The 18,234-nt window shown below is 47.4% G+C and overlaps 1 protein-coding gene across 2 annotated transcripts; it reads left to right on the top strand.

The window, feature by feature from the left end:
- Window positions 1–16,769, top strand: ZC3H12D (zinc finger CCCH-type containing 12D). 2 transcript variants are annotated; one of them, XM_065680544.1, is made up of 6 exons: window positions 1–196; window positions 2,217–2,648; window positions 7,440–7,579; window positions 8,546–8,780; window positions 10,519–10,625; window positions 11,343–16,769. In XM_065680544.1, exons 2-6 carry the CDS (start codon window positions 2,278–2,280, stop codon window positions 12,374–12,376), a joined length of 1,887 nt encoding a protein of 628 aa, XP_065536616.1. In that variant the 5' UTR covers window positions 1–196; window positions 2,217–2,277; the 3' UTR covers window positions 12,377–16,769. The 2 variants fall into 2 exon arrangements, with proteins under 2 accessions (XP_065536616.1, XP_065536617.1); XM_065680545.1 differs by lacking the exon at window positions 1–196 and adding an exon at window positions 1,049–2,148.
- The last annotated feature ends 1,465 nt before the right edge of the window (window positions 16,770–18,234 follow it).

Raw genomic sequence — 18,234 nt, 5'->3', positions numbered from 1 at the left:
AACCTTCCTGTAGAGCTCTAACCTGCTCACTGCACTTGTTTGCTCTCAGTTGACATCAGCCTCACCATAAAGCCTCTAAATACGGGCTGACGACTTCCTTGTGAGCCCGGTACTGCTCTGAATTCAGCTTCTGGCCCATGAATGGTGGGACAACATTGCTGGGACGCAGAAGGAGCAGCTGTCAGTAAGGTGCAGGGTGAGTGGGGCTCAGATTGAGCTCTGGGGGCTTGGCTTTATTATTTTTGGCTAACACAGCGGGTAAGGTGAGGAAGAAACAGGTGAATCTTTTCTTAGTCATCCGGATGTGAAATCACTGGTCTTGTTTTGGAGAGTCTGTGTGCATCTCTGCTTTGTGAGTAAAAATTGCTGTTTTTCTGAAAGCAGAGCAGCCCATCTTCTGTCAGAGAGGCAGCTCATGGAAGGGCTCTAAGGGGCTGGCAGACTCAGGTGGTTTGCAGCGTGGTTCTTAGGGACAGAGGAGGCAGAAGAGGTGGCCCAGACCTATGGGGTGAGGGGGAACACTGCCGGGGCAGGGAGTAGTTGCTGTGCACCTTGTGCACAGCCTGGTTTAGAAGACCCAAGCCTGCCCTGCCTTGACCATTACCAGGTCTGGCTGGGGCTGTGTCCCCTCTGCCTCTGCTCAGGCAGGGCAGGGCTGTGGTAGGGCTTTGAGGAGCTCCAGACCCCTCTGTGGTCTGAGGCTGTTGGAGTGAAAGTGCTGCTTAAACACGTTCCTGCGGGGCACCTGGCCCTGCCCAGGTGATTCCCAAGTGGAGCAAACTCCTGGAGGAAGACTAGGAAAAAAAATTGTCCTTTAACGTCATTCAAGATGGGGAATTAGAATATAACCCCTGCTTTTGCCACTACTTACACCTGAAAATTATAAGGCTACGTAGAAAAGTAAAGGTCAAAGTTGTATAAGGTGGGGTTCTAACTAATTACCATGTTTTCCTGCTGAACTCATCAGTTGTAATTTAGTGAACCCAATGCAGGTTTATTCCGCAGGGCTGGGGGGGAGGGAGCTCTTAGTGCCTCAGCGTGCCAGGTGGCCTGGGGAGGGGAGCCAGTGGGTGCAACGTGGTCATGGCCCTGGGCTTGTTGTGGAGGTAGTTGTTCGGGCAGTTAATTCTGCATCATTTACTGACCACAGTTAGCGAAGGGAAGAGGGCACCCTTACGGGCTATACATGGGTAGATGAGCCGGCCACAGCGTTTCCAGGTAGCACCAATAATTGCAGAGATGTGGCAAGAGAAGCTTTGGTGCAAGTAGGCCAACAGCGTCCAAAGAAGTTTGGCTTGATGGATGAGTGGTCACTGTGTATGTCCTTCTCTTGTCGCACTTGCTGGGCTGAAGCAGCTCTGAGTATGCCTGTATATGCTGCCCATCACCTTCATTTACTGTTTAGACCAGAAATGCAAACAGTGCAGCTCTGGAGAAGCTTGAAACAGCTTTCTGCTACTTCCGTACACTCATTTCTGAATTATCAGACTATAAACGTAAGTGAATTTGAAAGTGTTTCTCAGATTGCTACCTCCAGCCACTGCCCCGATGGCTTTCACAAAACAAGCTGCTTCTCTGAATGTAAAAGTCCTCACTGAAACAGTGACTAACAGGAAAAGAGCAAGTCAGGCATCATGGGAACAGATAAGTGACAGAGTTTCGTAAGCTCTGTCTGTGTTACACAGACGGACACATACTAGGAAAGACAGAACTGTAAAAAACCATTCAGGGTTCCCAGGTACTCGCAAACAACGTTTCCTTAACTCTCTCAATGAGTTTTGCTACACTTGCTCAGTTACTATGGCATCTGAGCCCATCCAACAACACTCAACAGATCTTTATCGGTGGCTGGCAAACCACACTGAGCACACTGAAAATCCCCGGTTACACCGTCCCTCGTATCACTTCCTGTGAGATACGTCTGAAGAACACATCTACGCATACAGTGTGTTTGTGTACAGACAGGCTTGCATAGCTCATGCAGTAGGATGACACCTGTCTGACATAACTGCTGGAACGTGATAAACGCCGCATGGGACACTCCGGTGCTTTATAAACAAGCATGGACCAGAAAGATGCTTTAATGCTGAGAGAAGACTGGAGAGTCTCTTCGGAGATGAGAGAGTCTCTTTGCTGTACACTAGGCAGGTAACTGAGATTGCACGTTCTTCCTTAAAACCTGTGTTTTGTTGTTTCTGATCTCTCCCTCCTTTAAGCTGATGCCTGTTGGACAAGGCTGGGAAGACAGGAGCAGTGGGTTTAAAGGAACTTGCTAAGATGGCACTGGCCAGTTCGCTTCCTAGCAAACCGGTACCACCACACTCTGGAGAAGTTTCTGCAGCGAGGGTGGAAGCGCATCAGAGCAAACTGGATTTCTTCTGCAAGCTGGGCTATGGTAAGCAGGACATCTGCAAAGTGCTGGAGAGCCTGGGACAAGAGGCCCTGGAGGACGATGTGCTGAAAGAGCTGATTCGGATGGGGAGCAAACCTCAAGCTCTGGAGAGCCAAGCTCAGCCTTCTGCACTAAAACTTGTTGCCCGTGGATCATCCAGCATTGCACCAGGGTCAAAGTGGCTCGGAGAAGGTGAAAGTGATTCTTCTGATTACTTGCGACCCATTGTGATTGATGGCAGCAATGTTGCAATGAGGTAAGCTGTGTTTCCTAAAAGGGATCCCTCTTACAGGTCTTTTCCAACCTAGCTGATTCTATGATTCTATTCCTGTGAAGTTTTGAATGTTAAGGTTGATGGCTTGAAGTATGTTTTCTTCAGGCGAGAGGTGCACTGATGTATTTGACGTATAATATTTGAACAACCGCTTATTCCTGTTGTTTGGCTGAGGCACAGCTTCTAGGGACCCACTGTCTCTCTGCCCATAAATACACAGGCCAGATGCAATCACTGGCTCGCTCTGCGTTTTGACCTTTTATAAGCCAACAGCTAGCTAACCGCTACTGTTTATGGTTGTATGATTCAGCAGCTCTCTCTCCCTTTTAGTTCACCTGAAAGGAACTGATGTTTCTCTGCATTTTCAAATGGGTACCTAGGGCTTCTAAATCCATATGTGCAGGTGTTTCCAAGGAAAACTGGTGAACAGCTAGGACAGCCTAAGTAACCTAAGAAGAGAGGGAAAATAAAGATGGGTTACTGTGGTTCCTAACAACATCATGGTTGTACTGTTTTGACTTGCAAACAAACCCCAGCAATGTTCCTGGACTGTATATTTTTTGTTGGGTTTCGGTTTGGCTTCATTTTTATAGAAATATCAGGGAATTGATAGTTGATGTGTACTGAGTAGTCTTGTTTCCTCCTTTATTAGTTCTGTTCATATTTCACAGCATCTCACCCTGGCCAATTACATTTCCTAAGGAGTGTCCTGATACTGAAAGCACTCTTACTGGTGGAGAGCCGGACACATCCATGTGGATAGGAAATCCAAAGACCGCAATGGCTTTCCCTCTGTTTATGTGCATAATACCAAGGGCCAGAGGCCGTGACAGCTGGGAGTCCAGGACTCACTGGCTATCCCAGTTTTTCCTTGTTAACTTCCCTGTCCACTCAGCAAGGCCAAGCCCGTCCCTGCAGGCTGGAACAGGGCAGAGGAGGGTTAGCTTTGGGGTGAGATGAGACCACATCCCCTCTAGATAGAGGGCAAGGTAGGCAGCACATCGAGAGCAACTGGAGACTAAGCAAATTATGCCATCTTCTGGATGTAGGGAGAAATCCCACCCAAAACTGAGTGGTTCCTCGCTCAGGGCAGCTCATGGGTGACAAGTACGGAACAGAGCAGAATCGCTCAGTTTGGCTGGGCCAGGAGCTTGGTAGACATCTCTTATGATCTCCTGCCCCATTTGCATTTTCACCCTACACCCTCCTTATGGTGTCCTTCTTGTCCCTCTGCAAAAGAAGTACCTGAGCTGAGCACCTACGTTCTCATAGTGTTAAGGGCAACAGTACCCCTGACCAGCCATGTGCTCCGTTCTCCAGACACAGCCTTGTCCTCACAGATTTACTGGGGCTTTTTTAGAGGTGAACAAGGCAGAGAACAGTATTGTTTCCACCGGAAAAGAAGATGTGCCCTTGCCACTGAGCAGGAGGCCCAGCATAGTTTGGTGGCTAATGAAACAGGGCATGTTTTGATCTGGGAATACTCTGGGAAAGCTCTGAGACCACCCTACTGTGCCAGCCTGTGCACAGGAGCTTGCTGGACGGAGGTTATTTCAGACAAGCAGCATTACAGATGTGTGCTGCAGATGGCTTGAGCTAGCATGTTGTATTGCTGTCCCAGACCACATGCCCACCTGAACAGGTTTTCAAGTAGCCACCCATGCTTCTGGCATGTAACATGAAGGCTTTTTGTAGGATGATTCCTAAAATGTGAGTCTGAGAGAAGGCTGCCTGCTAGATGATTGAAGGTCGGTGCTCTGCTCTGAATTCCTCATCTTTTGCTTAAAAGGAATTAGAGGAATGCGAAGTACTTTTGAGTTTCAGAAAGGCAAAGGTTTTGCAGCAATTCTCAGACGTCCCTAAAATCTCTTTATAAAGTTGGAGACTACTTTGAAGATGGAGAATTGAACCAATGCAGCCTGGAAAGAGCTGCATTTCTCTCCTGAATGCCTTTCAAAGTGATGCTGAATGGCATTTACTTTGGCTAATGGGATAGGTTTGGTGAGTGCTTTTGGTCTCCCCTCTTTAATGTTTCTGGCTTGCTTCTGTCAGACAGAGAAGGGACGTTTGCAGAAGTCAGGGAAAAGGGAAAACATCACCATCAACACCAGCAATCACAGAAGTGCAGGAGAGGCAGCAGTTTAGGGATGAAGCTGTCAAACAGCTGAAGCTTGGAGAGGCAGTTACCTGTGTGGAGGAGAATATCCCAGGCATTTGCATTTCTGCCTTACCAGGGTAATTGAACAAGCGAATGAGTTGATGGTCTCTGATCATCAATCAGCCTATCCATAGAAACTGAATGGAAAATAACCTTGCCTTCAGCCAGTCTCACTGTACACTCTGCATTCCCCTCAGATGCAATGAGAAGCTTACCTGTCTCCTGCCTGTCCACGGCAAGCAGGCAGGATGGTTTAGCAAGGTTAGTGATATGTACAGTGTTTTCTTCCTGGGCCAGAGGAGTCCTGCCTTGGGCTCTCTCCCTTCAGCAAAGCTGTGTCTGGTGCTGTGTCATAACCATATGGAAATGGTGCCATTTGCACTTTCAAAGGGAGTTGTTTTGACTAAACTTCTCCCAGAAGGGTCGGAATTGCACAATGTGTAAAGGACTCACTGTGTGCTAATTATGGATTAATCGCTGGAGTCACAGTGAAGCCAAATCGCTGCTTCAGCTTCTGAGAGATGGGCCCTGCTGGTCTGTGACCTGAGTGCAATGTACCCTGCTGCTGGCAGCAGGGAGAGAGACAGGACTGAGTTACACCAGATCAGTTATGGCCCATGGACTGTGGGCGCGTGTGGGAAAGGTGACTGACAGGAGCCAGTCTGTGTCAAGCAGCACAGACTCATGACACCGGGAGAATGCAACATTTTGAAGCCCCTGCTCTGTTGCACAACAACAGTTGCTGTTCAGTTGTGTTGACCCTGCCATGCACCGTCCATGTACATACTGTCTTAGATAGACATTCCCAAGGTTTGGCTGTAGCAATGTAGCAGCAACTGGATTAACTGATAACGCTGAGAAACAGTTCCAGGTGCCTCTTCTTGCTTGTTGTGCTTGGCATTTTGGGCAAATCACTTGTCATTGAGCTCTTTACCTTCTGCACTGGGGGTACATCTAGATCTAACTTCCTAAAGCTGACAGGGCTGTACATATGAGTAGTCAATGCTAAAGCAGGCTGCTGCTGGATTTTGTTTGAGTAATGACATTAAAGTTGTACCTAGACTTCCTTTTAATGGCAGTTATCTGAAAAAGTCACCTGAATTTCCAATTCACCTCTCCAGGTGACTTTACACCTATCCTGGGCAGATCCTATCCTTTAAAACCAAACACGACAGCTGTTCTAGGATGGAGATTAGATGTGTTGAGCACTTCAGACAATTAATTATTGCTGAGAGTTTATTAAGACTTCCTGTTGTCTGGGTATCTATTCATAACCCCCCCACCCCAGGTTCTTCCTCCAAACCTTATTGTTTTTCATTTGCGGTCACCATCTCAGCACTGAAACTTTTCTTAGTGTAAAATGGAGCTTTGGTTTTGAGATTGATGTAGGCAGAACCTAGAGGTGAATTCCTGGGGGACAGTGGGAGGGGCATTTAGGACTGTGGTGTCGACCTTGACTGGTCCATCACTGCAGGTAGGTGTAGTAACCCAGTGAGTCATTTACAAGTCCATTTGCAGAGGTAAAAGCCTGAGTGAGACTGTGCTAATACTATCCAGCAAGATCAAAGTACAAGGATGAGGTTTGTGTAGATACTGGGAGGGCATTTAATGTAATCACTATTGCATTACTATTACCCATTTCAGGACTTTGTGAAGAGTCTATTTTTGTTTCTTTGTGCAGAGATGGTTAACAAATGACCTCCCCTTACAAGTGCACTGCTCTGTAGCAAATTACAAGCAATAAGAACTTTCAAGGTGAGGCAACTTAGGAAGGATACCACCCCTAATTGTTTTTATTGAGGTTTTCTGCATCTTGCTGTAGATACTGATGGTTCTCCAGAAGCCACTTTGCCTGCATCCTCTGCAGCACCTGTCCCAGGACTTTCCTACCTCTCTGTGCAATGAAGACAAAATCCACCAACTAGGGCAAGATAAACGTGCCCGAGGTGCCTGTGGCCACCTCCACTGAGGTTTTGTCCCGTTTTTGGAGTGCTGGGTTAGAGTCTCTGCATTTCCCATCCTGCCTTTTATAGCTTTCCTTGCCCCGTAGTTTGACTCCTGTTTCCAGACGAGGTTAGCAGCTGAATGACCTGTGATCACAACTGCAGCCTCTTCAGACATTAAAATCGCTGATGTCACAGTTATGACAGAAGAAAATACCCATGTTTTGTTTCACGTAAGAGATCCTCATGGTTTTTGCTTGTGCTGGAAGAACCTCTCGCTCCTCAAACCTTTATCAGACAAGGCACGTGAAGGGTTTGACACAGCCCAGTATCTTGCTGGTACTCTAGGTCCCAAGTCCATCCAAATACAGATGGAAGAAACAGGCATGGGCAACAGGCTTGGGTAGCGGCAGGTCATAGATACGGGGGATAGGATAACTCTGTTTTTGAGTACCCAAACTTTTTCAGATAACAAGTATTTTGTTCTGCTGGAGGAAGTGTTTGGCTCTGTCCAACCAGGACACCCTGCCAGGTTGTTTTCTTGGAAACTGGTGAACGACTCAAAAGATGTTTGTTTTGCCTTTTCATTAACGGCTCAGTGAAAGAGACATCAGCTTCTTGAAAGCTTTGTCTCACCATCCTTTTCCTACTAAAAAATGTTTTTTATTATAGTCACGGAAACAAAGAGGTGTTCTCCTGCTGGGGGATCCAGCTGGCAGTGGATTGGTTTCGAGAGAGGGGGCATACATACATCAAGGTTTTCGTCCCACTCTGGAGGAAGGAGCCCCCTCGCCAAGAGAGTCCCATTGCAGGTAGGTCACTGTCCTGGGCATCATTTGGCAACCAGTGGGTGCAGTTTGGAGGCAGGGGGTGTGAACAGTACAGTTCTGTCCCGTAGAGACGAGTGAAGTGCAAGTTGTGTATCAGGTTTCCATCACTTAAATTAGTCATTACTTTATTGCTTCACACTCCTGGCTAGCAGCTAAATCTGCTTACAAGGCTTTGTTATACTGCTTTGAACCTTCTGCTTTACAAGCACAAATTGCTGCCAGCTGCGTTAAAGGAGTCTGTCAGCTTGCACTGAGTCTGCAGAGCTTTTAAGGCCAGCCAGGAGACAATGATGTGGTTGCACACATTATCCAAAGGTGGCAGTATCCAAAGCATTCGCTATTGCATTACTGTTATCTGATAGAGAAGCTGCACAGGTTCCTCTTCTGGGAGAAAGAAATGCATCAGCTGAAGGCTGTGGAGGGTGGTGAAATTCAGTTTGTATGGAAATACATTTGCCAGCTTTGTGCCAGCAGTCTGGTGCCTGCAGGTGAGGTGGCTGGCGGTCCACCTTTAGCATAGCGGGAACACAGCAGAAGAATAAGTTTGTTTATTTATTTGTTTATCAGGCGCATTTTACCTCTAAGTAAAGCTCGTGTCGGGACTGATTATGAACCGTCTAGCAGGGTAAAAGGACACTACAGTGGTTCAGAATGCCTCTGGTGTAGAATTCAAGCCATCCTTTACAGATAAACATCTAAAAGAAGAAAAGAGGTGCTCACATTTTGGAAGTAGGCAGTTTTGTAAAACCCCCTAATTTTCGAGCTGTCACATGGTCACCAGATATCAATGCACCCGAGAGTCACATCACTGTCAGTTGCCTACACTGCCAAAACTTCTTTAGATTCCTGCAGGTTTCTAGCACGTCATTGAGAGCTGGTCACTGTTAATTAATTAGTTTCTCTTGCTAATTTTTACCCCCCCTCTATTGCTGCCAACCACCCCACCAGATCAGCACATCCTTGAAGAGCTTGAGAAGCAATCGATCCTCGTGTACACCCCATCCCGGAAGGTGAAAGGCAAGAGGGTAGTTTGCTATGATGATCGCTATATAGTGAAAGTTGCTTATGAGAAAGATGGAGTCATTGTTTCCAATGACAATTACCGGGATCTCCAGAATGAAAACCCTGAGTGGAAATGGTTTATTGAGCAGCGACTACTCATGTACTCATTTGTCAGTAACAGGTAAGGGACAGCTGTTGTCAAACACTCTTGAATTTAAACATCACGGGCCAAGTCAGCTCCAACATCACTGCACCTCCCACCACTGGCAGAATATACAGGCCTTTTTCTGAAGGAATTTACCATAACTTTTCATATCTCATTTCTTTAGCTCCTCCTCCCTCAGCTCTGGTCTTAAACCCCCAATGTCACCCTTCTGTGAACTTCTATGTTCGAATGGCAGCATTGGTGACCAGCTTTTCTTCTATCTAACCCAACTGGGATGTTAAACTAAGGCTTGGTATCTTTTAATTTCTATCTCCTATAAGAAATAGAATTAAATCTGTGAAAGGAGGCTGGCTATCTGGCAGCATTTCTAGTCCCCTTAAAGGCAGAAGAGCAGCTTTTCCTATGCCTTTGTAATCATAACTTTCCAGAAGAGAGGTGAGAAGCTGGTCTCTCTGGTCATTACCACCCCCATTGTGGAAGGTTTTCATTCAGGCACATGCACCCTGCCTGCAAGGCTGAGCTGTGTGCTCCCCAGTCTGTATGTACGGACCTTGTCTGGGTGTTTTAGTAGCAGAGGTGGTCATTAGCCACCAGTTTGGCTGGGGAAATACACTCAGAGGCATGCATTGTGCATGGATGAGTGTGAGCGGAGAAGCCATCTTACACTGTGGCATTCTCTCTGGGTCGGGATGGAGACTTGGCTTTCCTGCCACCAGAACTGGACGGCACTGCTTGGCACTGGGTTTCAGTTTCCCTGTAATGCTGTTCACAGGAATGTAGCCACTGAGCATCAGCATATTGTCTCTCAAAGCGCCAGTCTATCATCTCCAGCTACCACCAGGCTTCTTCCCTAGTTACTAATGGGTTACAAGTATTTATGCGATATTTTCCTTCCTATTTCATAGGGATTGCAATACCTTTTCAGAACTCTTCCCTCAGAAAGTCTAGCTGTTACGGTGAAGCCCCTTTGAGTGGTTTCAGCAAGACCTTCTTGCACAGCTTTGAGAACCTCTCTAAAACCACAGCCTGAAGTTGGAGGTTTCAGTCCCCTTCTGTGGATAACCAAATTCCCCGGGTGCCTCCTTTCCCTCCTGCCCGTGACTCCCTTCATCCAACAAAGGGGTTTTCCATGAGTGGATGCACTGCAGATTCGTTTGCAAACAAGTCCAGAGATACCAATTAGTTTTCTTCCTGAAGCATCACATTCACGCACTGGCATAGAAGAATTATGAACAGTTTTATCTGAGCATTTTGCAGGCCTTGCAGCGGGAAGCCTTTACTGAACCTTTGCAAAAGGCTGGGCTTGTCCATCACAAGCGACCAGCTGTACCTCTGGGTTAACTCCTGGCTTTTTAATACTCATTCTCCTACAAGTATTTAGTGAGAGAAAGATGAGTTTGCTGTGGAAGGGAGCTGATGGTGAGGACTGCAGCGCTGGGACCACAGAGGAGTTTGCTGCTGCTGCTGCTTCAGAGAAGGAGGATGCTGCCACAGCCAGGGCCGCACCAAGCTGCGGTGCCTTTCCAGTTGTTTCGTGTTATTAGGGAAAAACAACAGCTACATGAAGGTGAAGAACTGATGTCTTGGCAGGCAGGAGGGCTGTGCCTAGGAGCAGAGCCTGGCTCCTGAAAGCCAGGCCACAAAAGGATCACAAGGATTTTCTGCCCTAAGCTTGCGCCACAAGCTGCGGTGGCACTAGCTCCTAAAGCTAAAAAGGTATTTCTGTTACCCCCATGGCTTTTTCCTTTTTCAGGTTTATGCCTCCTGATGACCCATTGGGCCGGCACGGACCCACTCTTAATAACTTCCTCAGCAAAAAGCCAGTGCTTCCTGAACCAAAATGGCAGCCTTGCCCCTATGGTGGGTTTCTCCTCGTGCTGTGAACCCCTCTTCCTCTTGCCCTTTGCTTCCCAGCAGTGCTTTCCTTCGGCTAAGGGCCCCCACCATTACCATGTGCTGTCCTGGCTTTTGTGCTAGGGACTGGGTCAGGGCTGCACGAATGCGTGCTGATTTTTTTCCCTCTCCTGCTGAAGTGGTTTCAGCCCCGTCAAAGGCAGCAGCTCTGGCTCCCGTCCTTGCCTGCACACAGCACCCAAACCAGGCACTGCAGCCGTGCTGATGCCCCAGCCTGCGCACAGGCGTCACTTCGCAGAGTGGACTTGCATCGTGGCACTGGGGAAAGGCTGTCCAAACATTTTCCCCTTTCCCCTCCCAGCAGCTTTCCAGTAATGCACAGGTTTTTCAGAGGTAAACCCCTATTACATGCCCTTTTTTAAAGCAGCCCTTTGTAGCAGCAGGTCTCCCAGCCCACTGAGAGCAGTGACCGGAACATAAATGAATTCCAGACACTTCCAAAATAGCAGAAACTTGCTTTCACTGCTGCTTCCCCTTGCTATTTCGGACAGCAGTATGTAAATCTGAGGTCAGAAGTCTTGAACCGGAAAACAGCTACTTCCCTTCTGCTGTTTGTGCTCCCCGTGCCCCTGCAGATAGGTAGTGCTGGGAAGAAGCGATGAGTGTGTCAACTGACATGGGAGCTAGCGACAACCTCCTGGTCTGACTTTTGTATTCTTTCAGGTAAAAAATGCACCTATGGCAATAAATGCAAATTTTACCACCCAGAGAGACCGCACCAAGCTCAGCTTGCAGTTGCTGATGAGCTCAGGGCTAAAATAAATGTCCCATTAACCCTGCGGAAAGAGGAAGAGCCATACAGGACTGGAGGAGAGCCTGTGCCCTGTGGTGCCTGCACAGAAACCCTGCGAGAAGGTAGCGGCTGCACAGGAGCTTCCTGTTACCCAGGGTGGTCCCAAGGGAGATGTCCTGAGCAGCCTTCCAGTGCCTGGCCCAGCATCCCTGGCTCTGACTTGTGTCTGGACCAGCGCTTGCTGCAGCCAGAGCCATGGCAAGACCATCCACTCCTGGAGAAGATGTCAGCGCTGTCCATTGATGATGACACCTACGGCTACAACTGGTCCATACATACACGTCAGGACAGAGGAGCGATGGACAGCCCTCACCAGTTCAGCGACCTCAGGGACAACCCGTACACACTTCATCACTCCCATAGCTTGGACCACACCAGCTTACCGGGATGCCCTTTGCAGCAAACGGCGCTCCCTCCTGTGCCGGGTGGGATGTGCCCAGACCACAGCTGGCCCCAGGAGTGCTGCAGCACCCACAGGATCAGTCAGAGGAGCCACTATGTCCCTGATGGTGCTCAGCACAGACAGGCCCTGGGGACTCAGCACCACATTTTGCCGCAGTCTTCAGCTCTTCCCCCTGACCTGCCTCACTCTTACAGTGAGCATCACCTGCAGCAGCAGCAGCAGCATTGCTTCCCCAGCCAGCCCCCACAGCAGCCTTTCCTGTTAGACACTAGAAACGGACTGGGCTTCTGCCAGAAAACCCATGCATACCCCAATGCCTCTTATAGTGACCACTGGCCCACTCCAGCTCTAAGGCCACCCTCTGCCGAGCAACCAAACATACACAGGGAGCTGTGCTCCCTTTTCCCTTACAGTGATGTGAACCATGTCATGGCTTTGTACCCCAATATCGAGGATATTGCCATATTGACTTTACTGATTCAAAGACACAGAAGTTTGTGAAGCCTCCAGATCAAACCTTTCCTGACAAGCACAACTCCTGGGGAAACAACATGCTACTCTGAGGCTTAACCAAGTGTTATTAAAGGTCTTCATGGCAAACGCTGCAGCTGCTCTGGGATCACAGGTCTAAGCATCAACCAGCTATGCCACATGGGGCACCAAGACACAGGCTGCCATTCACTGCAGTGGGATCTCATTCCCCTCCCTGTCACCATTTGAACCTCAGTAGTGACTGGGTTCAGGATGGCAGAGATCTTTGTTGATGCCTTGAAAGAATAGACATGTTTTAAAAATCCTAAGCTTATTGCTCAGCTATTGTAAAAGAGCCGTGCTCCATGTGAAGGGCTCTGCATAGACCTCCCATGCCTACTTGCTCAGCCATAGGCAAAAAAATATTTGGCCTATTTCCCCTGCCACAGAGCTGTGCTCTCTGCTAGAAGGAACCTCTGAGTCCGTATCACTGGCTGTATCAACAGTGAGCTTTCAAAGGCACATCTCGGGTTTATAAACCAAAGCAGTGAACACATCGAGTCTCTAGCAGAGGTGTGAAGGTACAGCAAAGAAGCTGCAGGTACCTTTCTCAGGGATCACATACAACAGAAGTTAAATCAGGGAAGTCATCTCTGGTATAAGTCCTGATGTGGACTGAGGGCTTGGGGTTGTTAGTTAAAAAAGGAAGCACAGATGATGGCGAGGAGATTGGAGGGGAAGCTTTGAAGTGTCCCTGTCGTATTAAAAAAACCTGTTGTTGCCTTAACCCTTAATTACCAAACATGGCCCCAGAATGCAACTGTACAGCTGATTTATGACTGCAGACATTTAAACTGTGCTCTGCTGGGACATGTTTGATCCTCAGGAAGCTGTAAAGCTGCTAAATTATTCCACTGAACTCTTCAGGTTATAATTGAAAGATTAAGGTTGAAGCTGAAGGGCTTTAGCATTATACCAAAGTTCAAGTACGTCAGTATGACACGTTATAGAAATGCTTCAACACATCATAAAAGTGGTCACCTACAACTCTTTGTTCTGAATAATGTTGTCTTTTTTCCTTTGTATTTTATTTTCCCATTACTCTCAGCACTGATGCTTCACCAATTCCAGTGTTTGGGTGGGATTCACAAACGCTCTGACCCTGCGCTTTTTCTGTCAGGTATTTTGCAGTTGGTGATGTGGGTCTCAAGCAAGAGTTAAACACGGCCCTCACTGACACCACTGAATTCTTTCGTTTTCAAAGAAGTGGCATCATCACCTGATGCATGATTGGGAAGTGGTGACAGTTTGACCCGTTTCCTTCTGGAAACCACCCGCAGCTTTTCTTGGTTAGTGCTGTTTAAAGAATGCTCAGGAAATAAGCACACTGTATCAGTTCAATCGTCTATGGCCACATGGTTGGCTCCAAGGAATCCTAATCGTGAGGCTGGGGTATGATCTGTCTTCACAGAACAGAACAGTTTTTTGCACATGCAATGGATTTTCCACTAGTTACTGTCACAATATTTGTAACTGTCTGTCCTGGGTTCAGCAGTAGCAGTCATTTTTCTCCCTAGCAGCTGGTGCAGAGCTGTGGTTTTGACTTTCAGCCTAGGAACAACGTTGATAGCAACAACTGAAAACATTGGTGTGTTAAGCAATGTTTACTCCAATCAAGGGCTTTTCAGTCTCATGCTCTGCCAGTGAGGAGGGGCACAAGAAGCTGGGAGGAAGCAGAGACAGGACACCTGACCCAAACTAGCCAAAGGGCTATTCCATACCACAGCACGTCAGGCCCAGTATATAAACTGGGGGGAGATACCCAGAAGGCCCAGAATGCTGCTCGCGTCAGGCTGGATATCAGTCAGCAGGTGGTGAGCAATTGCGCTATCACCCCTACACTTTGAACCATGTAATGGGAATTATTAACAGCCACACTTCTCTCTCTCTCCCCCTATGGAGGAGACATTCCCTCACAGCCTCTGCTCCCCCACCAGGCTGTTTGAGAATTTTAAAGATTCTGAGTAGCCTTTGAGTACCCTTGAAACCAGCCTGCTCCTTCTGCTGGGAGCCACCGTCTTGTTGAATATGGTTCAGCTTAAACAGCAACCTAAGAACACCACCAAGAGAACTTCCCTGAGGCTGCACAGTCACGAGTGGCAGGGTGTGTGGAGTGGCATGGGCAAGCATCTAGGCCAGTGGGCCCCTCCAGTGCTTTGCAACTTCACCCCCGAACAAGTACAAGATCCAGAAAAGCTAGTAAAACGTGGAAAAAGTATGCGGCCTTCCTGGCAATACCAGAGAGGTACAAATAACTGCAATGAGCCCTGGCCTGGACTACGCATAGAGAGCCCTGCTCAGCACTATCAGAAAAAGATGTGTCTGGATCTGATGGCAAAGCAACAGACAACGTGGCTACTCTGTCCCCATCCATCAGCACAGCAGCTACTCCAACTCTGATAACAGACACTGCAGCCACTCCAACCCCAGCAGCAGCCACTGCAGCTGAACCAAAGGATCAGTCCATGCCTCTACCATTTGCACCTGTACACAAAAGAAATGGAAATGAAAAGCAACTCGTCTAGTGAAGGAAGATGAAGAAGACTCAATGCCAGAATTAGAGGGGGCAACACCAGTATGAGAGGAATCAATTCAAGAAAGAGAGGAAGAGGCAGAACAAGAGGTAATTTCCAGTCCTTGACTGAGCTGTGGAATATGTGAAAACATTTCTGCCATCTTCCAAGTGAATAGCTTCCAGAATAGCTTGTAAGTTTACCCACCTCATATTACATGAAGATTAGAAATGACATTATAAAACAAAACTATGTAATAAATGTCCTGTGAAATGCTTTGAAAAAATTCTGGAGTTCTACCGGCATTATAAGTTGTGCTGAGATATGCCACACAACATACTTCACACACTGAAGCAACCATCTCATGGAGTCAAGTGCCTGTGTTGTGCCTATGCAAGGCCAGGCTCATTGGCTTGCCTACCAACCTGTATCAGAGCTTTCCCAACTACTGCTGTACACATACATGCTGCTGTACACATACGTACAATCACAGAGCAAGTGTGATGCAGAGTGGAAAAATACCTTCCACAGACTTAAACACAGCAAATCCAAAATGGCAGCGCTCAGAAAATATACACATAGCAACAGAACAGGATATAACTGTACTTGTCAACATTTGTTTTCATGTCTGGAATGAATGTTACGCATTTTAGTGCAAAAAGCATTTAAAATCTATAGGAAAATTGGCATTCTGCCTTTATATAGTGCCCTCGGCTTGCTGGAGACATGCATCAGCTTTTCTGCTTTTCCTTGGAGGATGCGCAGGAATTTGGTGGCTGTTCAAAATTCTCTCTTGATGTTTTATAACTTATTTTTCTTTCATTTCTGCCTTATTTACTGGGGACTCTTTCAGCAAAACATACAGAACGTGCGTTCTGCTGAGAAAGTGGCTGAGAAAATAAATCACACTTTGGCACTAAGCAGAACTTAATTTCTCTTGGCTCTGCTGCTGCCCAGAGGGCTGTTTCTCATGGAGCTTTTGTCCGAAGGGCAGCTCAGCAGTGGTGCTGTGTCACTGCGCGCTCGAGAGGAGCTCTGCTGCTGGCCAAGAGCCCGTGGAAAGCGCTGACTGTTCCATTATTTCACCACAGCACAAGTATCTGGGGCTCAGAATTCCTGCTGCAGCACCTCTTTACTTTCCAAGACAGGAGGATCTGGTTTTGGCTGCGTCAGCTCCTGGGGTAGGGGAAGGGGCTACTAATGGGAAGGAGGAGAAGGCAGTTCTTGCCAGGGTGCTCAGAGAGGGTGGGAAGCTGTTGCTATTTGGTGTCTCTGCTAAGATGCATTTGAGTCCAGCTCTCACTGCCAAGTTGAAAATGAATCCATAAATCCCAACAGGCTTGGACAGCCCTTGATGTTCTCTACTTTTTGGTTGTCAAGACTTTTATAAGCAGATGGAAGCAGTGAGAGCACTCCTCCAGGAGACAGCTTTCCTAAGGGAGAGTTACAGAGTTGCCAAGTTCATCTGAAAATAATAATGATTAAAAAAAAGTCATAAAAAAAGAATCCTCTTCCCTTCTCTCACCCTTTCCCAAGAAGTTCTGAAGGAACAGACACCCTGCTCTGTGAGGGGCTGGGGAAGATAGAGACAAATATGTCACTGAAAACCCTTGGGTAGAAGCCACCCCTGCAACAGCTCCTCAGCATAAGAAGGGGAAGAGGGTGGTCCTCTGTGTCCCATGCAGTCCGGGCAGCCCATTATACCTCCCTCCCACCTTCTCTTAAATGCTGAAATCTTCCTCTCACAGAACACTCATGACAAGTCCACTAGTTTGTGAGCTTAGATACCATAAAGATTATTCATAATAAGACTGTCCCTGAAGCATATAATAAATGTGTTCTGTATCAAACACCGTGTTCACCAATTATTCTTGGAAGTTTTGCTGATATTTTAACTCACTTCCTACAAGAGTTGGCACAGTTTATAAGCAAACATTCGAACTAATCACAAACTAAAGAGAACAAGACAGGTTTCACAGCTTCTCTCCTCCTTAAAAGTGCTGGCTTGCTAGTTAAGAACCCAGCAAGTCCTGTCCTTACCCCAAGTATGACAGACCACCTCAAACCCCAAAGCCTCTGGTGAAAGCCTTTAACAGACAGACTGCTTGTTGAACACAGGTCATTCAACTCATCCACTCTGCCACAACAATCCCTTTGCTTCTCTGCATCAGGGTACATCTGTGCCAAGTGGTGAGGCACTGGAATGGGTTGTCCAAGGAAGTCACGAATGCTCCATCCCTGGCGGTGCTCAAGGCCAGACTGGACAGAGCCTTGGGTGAGATGGTTTAGTGTGAGGTGTCCCTGCCCATGGCCGGGGGTTGGAACTTGATCTTAAGGTCCTTTCCAACTCAAACCATCCAATGATTCTACACATTCAAGGTCTCTGTAGTATTTACTACCTGTGGGCTATGGGGACTGGGATGCTTTGACCTTTTGTCAAGAATAGTTTAATATTACAGCACCACTTGTCATTAGCATTATTAAGGAAGCAGTACAATTCAGTCTATAATGAAGGGATTTTTACATTTCAGCCACATATATTCCTTCTCTGCCCCAAGTTGGACTCACTGCCTCGAAGTCTTGCAGCAGGCTCAGAGGAACTCTTGAGTAAGATGTAGTAAGATGCTGACTTGGCAAATTCGGTCAAAATAGACATACAAATGAAGCAAAGCTATGAACACAGCAATCTGTGAGGACAGCACATGCAAGGCAGCAAGCCAGAAAGTTAGGACAACGCATGCAGGGCTGGCGGGCCTATGAATGGGGAAAGGAAATGGGATGATGTGCTTCTGCTGATGAGTGCTGGCATCAGAACTGCTCACCATAACCAGCTCCTCCTCTTCGGCATTCCCTCGTGTCACATGGTTTCCTCAGCCTCCCTAATTTCTACACACTTTTTTGCCCCAGTCTTGCTGTGCCATGCACGCTCCCACTCAAGCCCAGCGAGGATCCTGTCTCTCCCTTCCCTGCCCTCCAGCTGAAGAGGTTTTTAGGAGTTCCTTCTGTAAATTTGCTTATATAGTTTCTTGTTTTACTTTTTTTTTCTTTTTTTTTAAAAAAAGGTTTTGGTTTTTGTTGTTATTAAAACCACAGCAGAGATACCTTCAGCCTGGCAGAGATCTGGTATCCTCAGGCTGTTCTCCCATGGCACATTAAAGCAGCCTTCTTAGCAAAGCTGACTTCATACAGCTTTTTCCACTAGCCAAGGATCAAATGGGATGCTAGCAGAAACTCAGCCAACATATGCTCTGAACTACCTTAAATCCTACTGCAAAAGCAATGAGCATCCTTCACCTACCATCCCCAGGACTGTAC

The sequence above is a fragment of the Lathamus discolor genome, chromosome 5 (assembly GCF_037157495.1).
Source record: "Lathamus discolor isolate bLatDis1 chromosome 5, bLatDis1.hap1, whole genome shotgun sequence".
NCBI classification, from domain to species: Eukaryota; Metazoa; Chordata; class Aves; order Psittaciformes; family Psittacidae; genus Lathamus; species Lathamus discolor.
This window is presented reverse-complemented; position numbering and strand designations above follow the sequence as displayed.